The 16,116-nt window shown below is 38.6% G+C and overlaps 1 protein-coding gene across 9 annotated transcripts in view; it reads right to left on the reverse strand.

Annotated features, from left to right (window-relative positions):
• Positions 1-1,072: 1,072 nt before the first annotated feature.
• Positions 1,073-16,116, reverse strand: part of LOC135227021 (casein kinase I-like) — a 239,736-nt gene continuing 224,692 nt past the window's right edge. For all 9 annotated transcript variants that reach the window (XM_064266789.1, XM_064266792.1, XM_064266788.1 and 6 more), the window contains one exon: positions 1,073-4,856. In XM_064266789.1, the coding sequence (XP_064122859.1) occupies positions 4,805-4,856 (52 nt within the window). In that variant the 3' untranslated portion in view covers positions 1,073-4,804. The remainder of the gene's footprint in view (positions 4,857-16,116) is intronic.

Here is a 16,116-nt window from a genome sequence, read left to right on the forward strand (position 1 = left end):
AGCAGACTCCCGGAATGGTGATCCCCCGGCCCATTCCGACCATTCCCTCGTATCTCAAATTACCTCAGGAAAAATGCCAAAATGGTAATCATGTAACCACAGCAAATAATGTTTTGGTGTGGGGAGGAATTAACGCATTCCATCACGTTAACTGAAAATAAAAATATATTTTATAGCATGCACATTCAATAATACAAGTTATAACAACATCCTAATAAAAAAAAGCTATGAATTCTATATTTAGATATACTGTATCACTGTGTCAGGAGTCCATCATACATAGTAAAGTATCTACAGGTAAAGGTCACATCCTTCACTGACTACATTATGTAAAATATTAAATTAAATTTTTCCTAACATATGAAACTACACTTTCACATTTGAAGTAATCCATGCCTACCTATCTCAAGGTGCTACTGAATCATCTGAAAAACTGAATCCAAACAATATAACTGGGTCACGTGGTGTGTCCTGGGTTGACTGTACAAGGCTATGCTAAAAAAGCTGCATGTACATCTAGTCATAAAAAATGGAAACTTGTATAACAGATCAAAATGGAAATTATATTTGAGGACTTTATAAAATAAAGTAATTAATTCTGATTGAAAACAAAGACACAGCTGGGGTGGATAACACCTAACTACACTGAGCATTTGTAACCCCTGCTGTACCACAGAGGGTTAATTTACGCACTTAAGCAAGCATAATTTCAAGTTACATAATTTTTCACATCTTCATAAAAATGAGATTAAATTTGTTAGTTGGCAATCAGGAAGTCCATTCACAAAATTAAACTATGTAAAAAAAAAAAAACTTGAATGTCATTTTATGAGGATTCTAGGACAATGTTTGATTATATAATACATACAATTTATTAAAATGTTCTAAAATTGGTTATTCATAAAATCTTAGACCATCCAAAACAGAAAGCCTTTGAACAGACCAGGTTAGTTAATAACCTACATAATATTAAAGTTCATCAATCATGTGCAATCATAAGGTAACCAATGAAACAGACATAACTCTACTCCTGAAGTTCTAAAGTTTTTGCCTGTAAGGGTAATTAAACAAATTTAACAACATTATTATTATATTCTTCCAGTTACTGAATATGGATAATACAGATACAAATGCTGTGTTTTATTATTAAACAGCACATTGAAGCAGTACGTTCCACAGATGCAAACAACTGATTTCTTTCACCCTTACCAGAGTACAATTTCATAGAAAGATGAAATAGACCATGGGCATATATAATGGATTATCTTAGTTCATCCACTTTTCAAAATCATATAAAAACTGCTACTTGCTGACTTTCCAAAATTGAGTTGAGTTTGTGACTGCACTTATTTCCGTGATAATTAGCGTTCACGTAATTCCTACTAAGAAAATCACAGATGACACTACCGTCTTCATCCACACACATTCAAGAATCTTGCTAAGAAATAACGCACTTGCACATGCATAAACATTCACACAGGCCCCAATATGACTTCTAAAGATCATATCCACAATTTGTAGCCCTCTGGTGAAATACTAATAAGATTAATCATTAATGCTCAAAACAAACTGATCTGCTCAAAGCACAACAACTTATCATAGTTCAGTCAGAGCCACAAACCTTAATGAACATGACTCTAAAGGCCACAAACTATGGTGACGGTAGAGAAAAGATCACATCAGCCTGGCTTCCTACAAAAGGTTTTGCAACAGCGTCAGCAGAATTTAAACCTAACATATTTAAAATACTCTGCAATGGCATCAGCATTACTTCCAAACCTTAAATTCTGGAATCAAAATCTACTTCTTTGTAATAGAGATAAAAATAAAAAATGAAGTGAACCAATTAGATACATTTCAGTCTTAATGGAGCAGTAAATTTAGGTGGTGGTGATGAGATTGGTGAGAGAGCTATTGTCTATGCAAGTCCACTAATTACTTGTTAACGTTTATCGCAATTAAACAAACAAACGAACAAAAATAATGCACAGCAGGAAAATTATTACAAAAAGATAACTAAGCTACCATTCAATTCTCCAGTACAGTTAAACTATGACATTTAAAATCTTGTATGCACTAGTGCACGTCATGTTTAGATTTTCAAGAAAGGAACACAAACATTACTGACAGCATTATGTCTGAAAAAGAATGACTGCTTAAACCTACATAATGAGAAATTTCAACCACAGCCATTTATGTTACATCCCAATATCTTTAAATCAGCAGTAAAAGAAATGATTACAGGTATGTTTACAAAAATTAATAACCCTTCTGTCTGAAGATTCCCTGACTGTTGTTTTTTTGTGAATACTAAAAAGCTAATATATATTAATTATTTAATCCTCTGTAACCATATATTGTGAGCAAGTATATCAACATTGTAGGCAAGTCCAGTTAGCTGAAGTGACCAGTTAAGTTAAAAGGAGGACCTAATACAAAAATTATCTGTTGTGACTATAAACATTATACAAAATCAGAAGAAAACTATTAAGAACTTTACTCCATTTTTCATGGAGAAGGTACTTACAAAATTCAGTTTAATAAAATAAAAATTATAAAAAGAAAAGGAACAAAAAGAATGGACTTGATAATCAGCTACAAACTCCTTATGCATAAATACATAAGGAGGCATCTAATTAAAAGATAAGAAAAGTGGGAGAATCAAATGTGGATATTCATTCACTACATTACAATAACTTTATACATCACATGATTCAGATGAATAGCTATGGGCATGATAAAAATAGTTTAAGTTTTTTCCTTATGACTGTAAACAAGAAAGTATGAGACTTCCATGGAGGTACCCCATTTACAGAAGTCAGGTGGGACGAGATCGTATATGTAGCACAAGGCTATGATGATGTTCAATACAGGTACTGAAAGAAAATTGTCAATCCACACTTCAATACCATGCTCCCTTAAATAGTGTGGGTTGCCAATCTCTTCCATTACAATAGTACAAAATGCGGGAAATAAATCTTTTCAGTGGAGCCAGACTAAGTTCTTTGACTCCTCAGACTTGTTACGAATCATTATCATCCAAGTGGCACTTCTGGTAAACTGTAAAACAGCCACTAATTCCTTGAATATAATTCCCCAAATTTTGTTGCCTTCTAGCTACAGTTCTAGAAATCATTATACAAACAAAGGCGTTCTGAGTCCATACAGTAAGTTTCCATATTTGTATAAATTATATACAATCATTCACAAGGCTTCAAATGGGTATCAACATTTCCACAAGACCAGTCACTGGAGCATGGAGTACTTCAAACACATACCTCTCTGGCTTTCATTTCATGATTAGCAGTGCTCATGTTATGATGTGTTTCAGCAGCTATGCTGTTTCTTCTTCCCTTTGGTGTTAATAAGTAACTTCCTCCATTCTCTCATTTTTCAGCCTACCCTGCCATTCATTAAGCTCAAATCTTTATATCCTCTGCCGTTTCTCAGATAAATTGTACTTCTCACATTTTCCTTATCCACTATCGCTCAATTTCCATATACAATTACAATCTACTTCATAACAGGCCAGTAATCAAATAAAACTTCGAAAAAATACCTTGATAAAATATTAAAAATTCAAGTGTTTCTATGACTGTATGCAATTTGGTACCAATATGGACATGAAATGCCCAATACGAACAGGTTTTGACTTGCTCTCTCTAGATTACATCTAAACTAATCATTCTAGAGTATGTAGAAAATAATTACATATCTTGAAAATGGCGACAAAATTGTAAAATCCAAGTCATTTTCCAAATAAAGAATGTTTCACCAAAGCACAAGGTTCGTTCATACTTATATTTGGTTGATGGAGTGAACGAGCCACTGAACTCGTCTTTTTAAAAATAATCATCACAGAATAAGTGTGCCTAGTCTTTTTCAGCTTGAGGTGACACTTCAATAAGGTTCCTGTTCTTTGTTATAAATAAGGAAAAAAATTGGAACCTATTGAAAGCACAAAGCAGAAAATGACTTTCACAAAACAGGCTAGGCCACATAAAAAAAAATAACAAAAAGGTATAGGGGCATCATCTATCCTTTCATATCAAGCATTTTCTATATACGAACTCCAAAATGGCCCTTACCATCACCACCACCACCTCTACCCTCCTCCAGTCCTTTCTCACAACAAGTGTTGCTCCTCTTTGTCAGAGAGGAAAACTAATCCAGCAGAGAACACAGTAGTACTTCTTACTAAGCTGGGAACCATATTTTATTGCACATTTCCATTAAAAAATAAGTTTTGTGTCAACTACAAGGTCAAAGTGCTTTAAACAAATTTCATCCTCAAATATTTAGCCACACTGATCCACATTTTTACTTTCAAATGAAAAATTTTGTTATAAGTTCTCCTAACCCTCATGAGAATAGGGTCCACTGCATAAAGGATTAAAGCACAGTCATCTGGCCAGCTTTCAAAGCCTTAAAAATATATTCACAATTTCCAGGTGACCTCCAAAATAAGAGCTTACTTTACAAGCTATGTTGACTTGGGCATCAAAGTACATAAATATGCCAAATAGGGTCACAACAGTTTCACACAACACAAAAGACGCAAGCACAAGGCTGGATTCCACATCTTATTGTGGATAGATTGGTTTGGCTGGAGATGCAGTGCTTTTGGTGGTGATGAGGTAATGGTGAAGTAATTAGTTTTTTAGTGCTTATGGGGGTTGGCTGGGTGGCCCCCTAATGGTGGCGGTGCCTGAGGGTTGAGAATACTCTCATTGGACTGCGACTGTGATGCCGGCAGCAGCACCGCAATGGCCTCTCTTTCTGGTGAGCACTGAACCACTGCCAGTCATTTACCACGTCCAGCCTTCTTTTTCTTTCGCTTGAAAAAGCAACAACATCTGAAATGTAAACAATACAACAGTTAACATTGGTTAAAACTAAAAAAAACTGGCAAACCTTCCACCAGATCATTTGTACTCTTTGTAAACAGCAGTGATAAGAGCACAAAAGATAAACTTTTTCATCTAAATATTCAAATAGTATAGGAACTACTCAAGAACACTACAAATACCTATTCTCTACTTTTCATTTCTACTGTTTTCTTAGTACACAGTATAAGAATAACAGAAAGGTCAAAATCCTAGAAAACTCCAAGGCTAAAAAGCAGCCTTTTACAATAATCAAAATGAAACTGTAATAATTTGCTTCAACTATAAAATTTATATCTCACACCAGCTTCCACTACTAATAAAGCTCTACTTAATAATAACATAAAAGAAAAATAGTGAGTTTCAGGACTAAGATTTCAGCAAGCGATGAGAAGTGGAGAAAACTTATTAGGAAAATATCATCACATAAGGAAATAAGAGAACAAAGGCCTGTAGGAAGGGCCAGAAAACCAAGAATGGACATAGTGAAGACCTGGCCCTGATGGGAATTCACACCAGGTATGTGTAACAGAGGAGACAAGAAATACTTAGCAAATGGCTAAACCCCCTAATCAGTACCCGACATAATTACGGATACTGTCTTTAGAATGAATGTAATGTCAAATGGTAAGTAAATAAGAAATCAGAATTTCAGGGAAAGTCGTGAAAAGTCGTGATAACAAGAGGAAAAATTGAATGTATGAAGATATTATTAACCCCTTTGCCACTGGCCTATTGCATTGCTGCAAATGCTTGCAAACCGCACGAGACCCCCTGTCGACCACGAGTATCAATCATTACTTCCTCCAACTAAATTTTGTTATTCATATTTTTCCCTAATATTCTTATGTGAAAACATTGTGTATATATCAATGAAATTTTTTTACCACATTGGCAAAAAATAAACAAAATATAGTAAGGACATTGGAAAAAATAGGAATAATTAGTGGAAAAAGTAATTGCAGAAGTAGAAACAGTTATAAAGTAGTATAAATAGTAGTAAAGAAGTAGAAATAAAGCAGCAGAAAAAGTAGTAAAGTATTAGTAAAATAGTAGTAGTAGTAATAGCAGTATTAGTTTTCTTACTGAAACAGTTAGTCCTAGGTTTCATACAGAAACAGCGTATACATCAATCAATGTTTACAACATTGATAATGACAATAATAACAATAATAAAACAGTAATAATAGTAATACTAATAATAATAATACTAATAAAAGCAACAGCATCTCGTGACCAATACATATACATACAGGGCATTTTATTTACCACCATTATCATCAGCAAGCTATAAAAAAAATACATAGAGTAACAGGCCTCTATAAAAGTCCTTTCACCTTACGCTTTCCTGTGGAATGAAAGTACTCCTCTGCCCGAGCATTCATCCATTCACACAATTTGTCAATTACATCACATACACACACACACAAAAATGCACCAAGTAAGCAGGTGAAATCTGATGTGTATGCAGGAATCCCATTGTCACCCTCCGTGAATTGGGGGGGGGGGGGGGGGGGGGGGGGGGGGGGGGGTCTGGGTGCACATCACCAAAATGATCAGTTATGAACCGCCAACCTTCATCAACAATAGGGTCAATGTCTCCCAAACACTCATTGTCACTGTCATCCTCTAAGACACTATCACTATAATCACCATCTGATAGATTTGGCAGGTACTCAGACCCTGACTCTGAAACACTATCATCTGACATGATACTAAAAAAAAAAAAAAACCCTGCAATCAAAAGGGAAAAAGGTTTATAATTCAAATCTACATGGTTTACAGACAAAATCATGGTCATCATTCTCAGATAATAGCTTGAGATGCACTGGCATGTGTTGGCCAGTACCCCTCCTAATATACCATATGAAAATGACGTCACGATGTCCATCGGACGCTCATTGGCTAGAATGAATTGTGGGTGGAGCTTCAGCACCCCTCTCGTACACAATACTGTGTCTGGAAACCATCCAAGCTGAAGAAAACAGCTTTACTTTTCGAGGAGGGATGGAAGACATATAAGCGTACGTCCCTGTCTTTTATTACTTGACTGTAAAAGACGTACATGTGTACGTCCCAGTGCTGAAGGGGTTAAGGCACCTCTCTTTCACAGAAGTTACATGCAACAGTGATTATGGAAACAAGATGGACACTGATTTTATATGTATGTTTAGTAATTGCAGTAAAGAGTTGAAAGGGGACAAGACAGGACATGCATATAAAAATAATTAGTTTAATAGAAGGTCAGGGTAATTACTAGTAAGAATCAATCTTGTTAGGTGGTCTGTTCATGTATAAAGAATGGAGGACAGGTCAGTGAAACAGGTATAAAAAATACTACTAAGTCCTATGAGAAAGCAGGAAAGAATAAACTTAAAAGTGATGGCTCCATGAGAGAGAGAGAGAGAGAGAGAGAGAGAGAGAGAGAGAGAGAGAGAGAGAGAGAGAGAGAGAGAGAGAGAGAGAGAGAATGCTTGTCAATATTATTGAACTGTTTAACCAGCACACTTTGTCTACATTCACAACTCCCATATGGGTAGCCCAAAAGGTTTGTTCACAATATAGTAAAAGTAGTACATCTATACAATTATAACTACTACATACCAAATTCAAAGTAAATTGGTTTTTTGATAGGACATGAACTTACACTTACATAGATGAATGCTCATACAAAGTGCAATGTGGCTGTATGCTGACAAATAAAAAAAAAATGCATATTGGTAAACACATGAGTTCACCTGTGACCTAAGCTGAATTAGCACACCCAATTAGTGAATAAGCCCATTTGTGGTACTGCTTAACTCCAGGACTGGGAACCCTATGAAAGAGCAGGTTCATATTTTTCAAGAAAAATACAAATTACTCTGAATTTGCTATTTGTTCTGACAGGAATACGAACCTATGCTTACAAGGATAGAACCTCACCAATAAGTGAAAGGCCAATTTATCCATTGTGGAAGGTGGGCATGCCTGGGTTGCTGTGCCCCGAAGAAAAGCAGGCATTGACTCCACCTATACTCACCACCCCTTCTTGAGAGGGGGAGGGGGAGATGAAGGGCAATTCTGTTGGCAGAAAATACCCTCAAAGGTTCTCTGCCATTATACCACTTGCTGGGTTGCTACCACTGGAGCCTAGGGTGAATTTGTCCAGGGGCTTGTGAGCTAAGTCCCATAGATAGAAAGACATGAAGTTTGACTGCCTATTCACCATTCCCAACTTTTGGACCTGCTGGATGGAGTAGTAGTTCTTGTATGCCAACAAGCGGCCTATACCCATTGTCAAAAGCTCATAGGACATGCAGGGGGGCAATCTCATCCTGGGTCCCAGAGAGACTAAGGTCCTGTTGATGACCTTTTTCAGCTAACTGAGTGGTGGAAAGGTGTACACATCCATGTTGTCCCATTGGTGTTGGAAGGCATCCTGCATTGCCGCCTGCTGGTCAGGGACTGGGGAGCAGTGCAGTGGGAGTTTGGTATTCCTTGCTGTGGCTAACAGAACAATTGTTGGTCCCTGCCACAGTTCCATTAAAGAGTTGGCCACTCTTTTGTGCTGGGGTTCCTCAGTTCCTACAACTTGGTTTGGCATGCTTGGCTGATCAGTGATGACGTTCTTGCCCAGGATATACCTGGTGATAAAAGTCTAGACACTGGGACTGACCATTTGTGTACCTTACCTGCCAGGTCATTCAATTCTGGGGAGATGGTGCTCCCTTGCTTGTTTATGTAGGCAACAACCATGGTGCTGTTGCTCGTGGAAACCACAGAGTTCTCTGCCAGTTTCTGCTGAAAGTATTGGATGGCCAACCAGACTGCTAGGCATCTTCAAAAGGGCCGGGATGCTGCTCCTTCTCTAGGGAGGGGGGAGTCACTAGGTCCTGGAAATGCATTCCTCTCTCAGATGTGCACCCCACCCGCTTCAAGATACATCCGAGAATACTAGTATCTTTGGCGGGAGTCGGCCAAGTAGTTCATGGAGTCTCCACCACCACAGATCCTCCCTGACCCTGATTGCTATTGCAATGGGGTTGTTATGACTTCCTCCAGGTTGTCAGCAGCTGCCACTGGAAAGATAGGATATATATTTTTGGCTTGGGGACTATTCTCCAGAGAAAAGATGTCCTATCAGGACTTGACGCTTTTTTTGCTGGTTGTTGGGGCAAGCTGATGAGTGGTTCTGATACTCTCATCAGGCTGGTGATCCTCTCACTTAATGGATACACCTTCCCTGCCATTGTGTCAATCCTCATCCCCAGGTACCTGATGTTCTGCTTAGGGGAGAGGTTTGACTTTGGCAAAATGACAGGACCTGGTGTCCCTATGGTGCTCTGTTTGAGAAATTAAGGAGCCTGTCGTCCCAGATCTCTGCGGCTTTATCCTTTGTGTACGCCCCTGCTAAGACTACCTGGAAAACCCTAGGTGAAGCCTTGTGGTGCTGTCGCCAGTCCTAAGCAAGGGTTCTTGAACTGGCAAATCACTCCCTGAGGAAGAAACCTTAGGTACTTCCTGTGCATCATGTAGATGAGGATGTACAAGTAAGCATCCTGCAGGTCTATGGACATCATATATTGTTCTCCCCAGTGGATGCCAATTGGACTGCAGTGTCTTCAAGGAGAACATCAGCTGGAGGTCGAGACTCAGAGTATAGGAGTATAGAAGTCTATGAACAATTTTTTTACTACTGATGCCTTATCCACAAAGAAAAGTTGGGCGTAGAAACCCAATGAATGGTCATCAAAGATCTACACTTATTGAGCATGAGGATCAGGGGAGGACTGAAGTGGAGCACGGCAAGGACCTGTCCGGAGACATGCTACTGTCTGGTCAGATTGGCTCCCTGAGCAGGAGGGGGTATTATCATGAACAGAACATTGGCTACTTGCTTGTTGGAAATTGTAACTTTTCTTAGGGTGACTTAATATTATTTGTCTTTTTGGGTCTGCAATGCCGAAGTATTTGCAAGGCCACATAATTGGCCCACAAGGGATAAAGATTGTTGTCAGCGTGGGGTGGATGTGTTGGAGGTCTCTCTTGAGTTTACCAATAAAAGAAGGGTTTTTTGCCCTTGGTGATTATACCTCTTATAGAAGGCAATGTGTTAATAGTGTTTCTACATAATACCCAGTGTGTAAGCTGAATAGTATGTGTAATTACATATATTAATCTACATTCTGCTCTAATCAGTCCCTAGAGGCCTATTGGTCCTGGGAAGAGGGAAAAAGAGTGCTGTGTATATGTTAAATACTTGGCCCTCCCTTTACCACACATATGTTGCGCAAGTGACCCTGGAACCTACCAATACCTGTGGCCCACACAAGTTTCGTACTCGCAAACAATTGTCTTTTTTATACTGTACCAACTGAACTGTTCTATCGTTGAGTCTCCTATTCAATCTGTAAGTACAGCCTTCTCCGATTAGGAAATTAATTGTGCACATACAAAACGCAAAGACTTTATGCCAGGTAACATTCTCCAGGAACGTTCTACAAAAAACTTGTCTGCTCAAAAGAAAATATCATATATTATTAAGTGGCTAAGAACCTGCTTGGTGGAAATCTATGTAGAGGACCCATCAAATAAAATATATATTATTAAATGGCTAAGGACCTACTTGGTAAAAATCTATGCAGATGACCCTTCCAATCTGCCTCATAAGGGGCCTGCTGATCTAGGCCAACCTGCAGTGCAACATATGGCAGAAAATGCCTTCCAAATAGTAAAAGCCCTCTCAGGAAAAACTGGAAAAATATCAGAAAAACTCAAGGAAATAAAATGACATTTTTAATCAATTTGTATTTTTCATACCTAACAAACCTTTGGTCTTAACAATGGGATAGGATAATCTTCTAGCGCCAGCTGGAAACCAGTTACAAACAATAAAAGATTGTAAAGCAAGGAACCTGTGGCATCGCAACTCATGCATATATGAGGTGGATGCTAGTCACCGACCAGGCTTGGAACCTCATGACTCACCAGTCTTCCTTTAACCGCCTTGGAGAGTTGACTTTTGCTTTGCTCACCTCTCCCCAAAGTGGGATTTTTTTTTTTTAAACCTAAGCCTGTGGTTTTATTCAGCCCAGAAGTCCAGTAGACGTCAATGTTTTTCACAGATCTGGGACATGATCAAAGGATTACAAGAATCACTCGACAGTTTTAACGCTGAAAACAAATAATCAGTAGACAATCATACAGCAAGCCACCAGATTCCTTTGAGTGTGGCATCTATTATTTCCTCTCCCAGCAACACGAGAGAAGTGAGAGTGTGACAAGACGTCAAGATGGTCATACCCACCCACATGAAGATGAAGAAAGTAGCAAAGGAATTGGAAGAGAGAGAGAGATCAGGGCGACACGCAAACAAGACGGCAACCTTCTTCTTGATTGATACTGCTGAATATCACAAGAAGCTGGATGCTATTTTGTCTGATGAGAGGAAGTTCGAGTGCCTGACAAGAAACCCAACAGATGACATCAAAAGGGAGGCCAACAGCATCATCAGCACAGTGAACGCTGCAACAAACGCTGTGCACCTCCCACCCATACAAGGAGACTACAGGCTGGGTTATTTATATGGCAACATAAAAACACACAAACAAGGAAACCTGCTCTGGCTGATCATCAGCCAGATGCCCACCCATAAGTACGCGTTGGTTAAACGCCATAATAAAATCTTGACCCCCCTACGGCCTCAGTCAGTACAGCCTGCAGTCTTCAGTAGAATTCCTAGAAGCCATCAAGGGCACCCCTGGCACTGGGATTATCGCCTCACTTGACGTGGAGTCCTTTAACAAACGTACCTGTCGATGAAACCATTGATATCACCCTTGAGCATGTCTACAAAAGACAGTCGAGAGCGCCCCTCAACATACCCGAAGCCTCACTCCGTACGCTGCTGGAGATCTGCACCAAGAAGGCCCCTTTCTCCACCAACCATGGCCAGATATTCCACCAGAAGGATGGCATGGTGATTGGCTCCCCACTGGGGATCCTGTTCGCTAAATTTTACATGGGTATCACGGAGGAATAAATCTTCGCCATGATGCAGCAATCCTGCAGATATGGCTGTTAATTTGATGATATCTTTGTTCAAGTCAATGCCAAGGATGAGGTAGAAGCCCTCTGTCCAGCATTTCAGCAGTGCAGCGTGCTGAATTACACTGTTGAATACACCACTGACCATCGGCTCCTCTTCCTCAACATCCATGAATAAGACGGAAGACGGCCTCCGAACTTCTGATTACACAAAGAAGACTAATCTTGGACTTTGCTTCAACAGTGACAGCGAGTGGCCTGACAGATTCAAAAGCCCGACCATCAGGGCCTTTGACAGGAGAGCCCTCTCCCACTGCTCAACACGGCAGGGCACTCATCAGCAACTCAACCACACCTCCCAAGTACTTGAGAATAACAGGTATTCAAGTAAATTAATCAGTAGAGAAGTCCACACACCCCTGGAGAAATGGTATGGCGGTGAGGGCCCGCAGTTCCGGCGGAAGGATAATATCAAGCTGTATTATAAAGCCTTCATGATTTCCCATTACCGTGAAGAGGAGGACTCCATTAAGAAGATTATTTCTGAAAATGTAACCCTGATCGACGACACCAAGAAATTTGACTTAATCATATATTACATGAATCGTAGGACGAGCGACCTAATAATGACAAATAACCCCTCCCCACAGGTACGAGACCCCTAGAAGCAGACGTATGTGGCATACCAGTACACATGCCCAGTCCGCGGTTGCAGCGGCGCCTACGTAGGTATGACCAGCATGCGCCTGTCAGAGACTCTCCTGTCATGCCCAAGAGGGGGCTATCAAGAGCCATGCCCGCACCAAACACCAAGAGGCTATCTCCTGGGATGTGATCATCCAGAACACAAAGATCATCAGGAAGGCTCCTGATGCCCGCTGGTTATGCCTGCTGGAGGCGCTTCTCATCCAGCAAATAAAACAAGCTCTAAATGCAGGTATTCTCTTACTTATGATTATATATTATTATATATTATATATATATATATTATATATATATATATATATATATATATATATATAGAGATATATATATATATATATATATATATATATATATATATATATATATATATAAATACAAAAGTTAGAAAAATCGTATATTGAATAGAGCCTAGGCTACACCAGGGTACTCAGTACCATTTTTACATACAGGGTAGCCTAGCCTACACTCCACAGAATACTTTATACATATATGGCTTGGTAATCATTGACTTCAGCTAATTCTCTAGGTTCAATGCATATTGGCTCATGATATTTCAGTTCATCATAATTTCAGCTAATTCTCTAGGTTCAATGCATATCGGCTTATGATAATTCAGTACAAAGAGAAATTTAATAACATCAACCTGAGCTGGCCTAGCTTATACTATCATATAGTGTATGCATACGAATACAGTAGCCTAGCCTACAGATTATTCTAATCTACATACACTATTTAGAAATTATCAAAATAAGCCAATTCTGGAGGTTTAATGCATTCTGACCAAGATATGTTAAAAACACACACGAAATGAGAATTAGATTCTGCCCGACAATGGCATAATTGAGTGATGTCAGGCTGCTGTTGGCTATGTATAATTATAAAATACAAACGTAACAAATATGCATCTTTTCCATGAATCTTTTAAAAAGTTATACATTACTTCACTCTATTCAATAATATCATATGTATTCTCATATTATTGTAGTATTATATCAAATACTAACATAGTGGTCAATGCTTTGCTTTGGATATCAGCTGATGGTGAATAAGAGTTTATTTCGCCGTATTTAACTCAATTCTGAGTGAATTTTCTTGCCTCTAGTTAGTATAAAAGAATATCTAGATTCTTTACTAATATGTCCAATGTTATTATTCGTTATATGATATGTTTTTAAGTCGAAATATGACTTGAATACGTCTAATTGTGAACAAAACTTTTTTTCATTAACAGATTGCACTGGAGGCATGTTTATTGTGTAAAAAATTATGTGATTCCGTTCGCTTTTTTCCGGATTTCATCATAATATGAGCTTTACGTTATTTATCTTTTATCGGTATGAAAACAACAGTAAAATGTGTTCTTTTAAGCCCAGTCAGTAGTTTTGATAAAAATTATTTTCTCTTCAATTTTATCTACAGTTGCATTTGACTGCCTAAGTTTGTGGGATTTTTATCCTCGTTGCTGATGCACGATAATAGTCATTAGCAGCTTGAACAGTTTTCTCAGCTTCAGCTACTACTTGGTTTAAATTTAACAGTATATTTCTCTGCTGATCTTTGATCTTTAGCGAATAAATTATTACATAAAAACATATCAGTCCAATTCTCCATAACGTCATTTACAACATAACTACAGTAATTGTTTACAATTGTACGATGATTGAAATAAAAGCCAAATTGATGTTGTTATCCAGTTTGGTTGTATTTAAAAATTTTTTCTAGTTCGGATGTTCATGGCTGTACATATGTACACAACATGTATAACATTAAAACAGTACTTTCATCATTCTCTCTTGCTGTTTTTGAACTGTTTAAGTAGATGGGATAAAGTTAGGCTATTAGGTCTCTCTTGCTCCCCGATTGTATGCTGCTGCCTGCTGACGTTGCGAGTGGAATTTTAAAATATTTTCCAAATATTGTCATCGCAACTTGAACCCTACCTGTACAGCGCAGGAAGAATTTCTCCTCCCCACAAGTATGACACCACCGATCACAACCGACCACAACAACTCAACGGAAGATAATGCCTCCGAATGAGATACTCCTGCAGCCAATGAAAATGAAATTAGCCGTGACATTTCGCAGCATAATGCAACACCCAGCAACATCACCAGATAGCTCAGGAGGTCTAGGAGGTTGCAGCTACACAACCATCAACACGGCGAAGTGGCTTGAGACCTGGCTCAAGTGACCGATGAAAAAGCAGACTTACCGCCAACCAATAGAAGATCGGCATGGGGCAGACCCCCTGCTGACGACCCGAAATATAAGGAGGACGGACACCATACCAAAAGCAGTCTAACCTCAGTTCCCCAGCCTTGAGGATGTCTGGCAGCTCCAGACAAAAGCTATCTACAAGAAAAAAGAGAGAGGAGAGAGAGAGAGAAGAGAGAGAGAGAGAGAGTAGAGACGAGAGAGAGAGGAGAGTAGAGAAAGGAGAGATAGAGAGAGAGAGAGAGAGCTGCCACATATCTCATTGTTTAGATTAACAGTTTTGACTTGGTAGAGCCTTTAAGTGGATATTTTGAAAAATATATTTATTCCTTTAAGGTTAATATACAAAACATATTTTCATTATTAACAACTATTTTAATAAAAACAAAGGAGATATGGTATAATTTTTGCAGTCTTTAAGTTGTAAACAATATGTGGCACTACCCTGATGGCGGCGCAATGAACTAATGGTGGCTGATTTAAAATCAAGCCGAACCACAAGAGCTCCCGGACCATAGAATCCGGTTTTAAGAGGTTCAACTGTACACCGATCTTGACCCTGTTGAAGTAGTATGGAAAAAGCCACTACTCACAAAATAGAGAGGAATCTATACAACCGTAACGCTGCTGAAGTAGCCATTACTTTTATAAAGTGTTATTATTATTTTGGAAAAAGACCTTGTAAACAAATTCTGTTGAATAAAATGACAGAATTCAATGAATTTATTCTATTTATCTTTTCTATTTTCCTTATTGCTCGGTTCTCTGGCCCAGCGATACTTCTTAATGATTGACCAATATTCATATTGGGATAAATTTAAATAATGCTGAATGTGATGTTTTATTTAAAAGAGGATTTTGCTTGTCAATACTGGTATTAACAGTATATTGGCATACAGGATACCAATATACTAATAATACAGGCAGTCCCCAGTTATCAGCTAGTGCCATAAAAACAAGTGATTTATGGCGCCATAATAAGCAGAGTTCTGGTTGTCGCCACCATAAGGATTCTTACGGTGTGCCATAAGTGTGCTTATGGCATGACATAAGGGTGCTTATGGCATTGATAAACGGTTATTGGCGCCATAAATCGCTGAGTTTCAGTTAATGACAGTTTTTGCTTATCGGCAACCCCGGGAATGGAACCCCAACTGATAACCAGGGACTGCCAGTACTGACAAGCAAAATCCTGTTTTATATAAAACACATTCAACATTACTATTTAGATTTATCCCAACATGAACACTGGCCAATTATTAAGAAGTATCGCTGAGACAGA

The sequence above is a fragment of the Macrobrachium nipponense genome, chromosome 15 (genome assembly GCF_015104395.2).
Source record: "Macrobrachium nipponense isolate FS-2020 chromosome 15, ASM1510439v2, whole genome shotgun sequence".
NCBI classification, from domain to species: Eukaryota; Metazoa; Arthropoda; class Malacostraca; order Decapoda; family Palaemonidae; genus Macrobrachium; species Macrobrachium nipponense.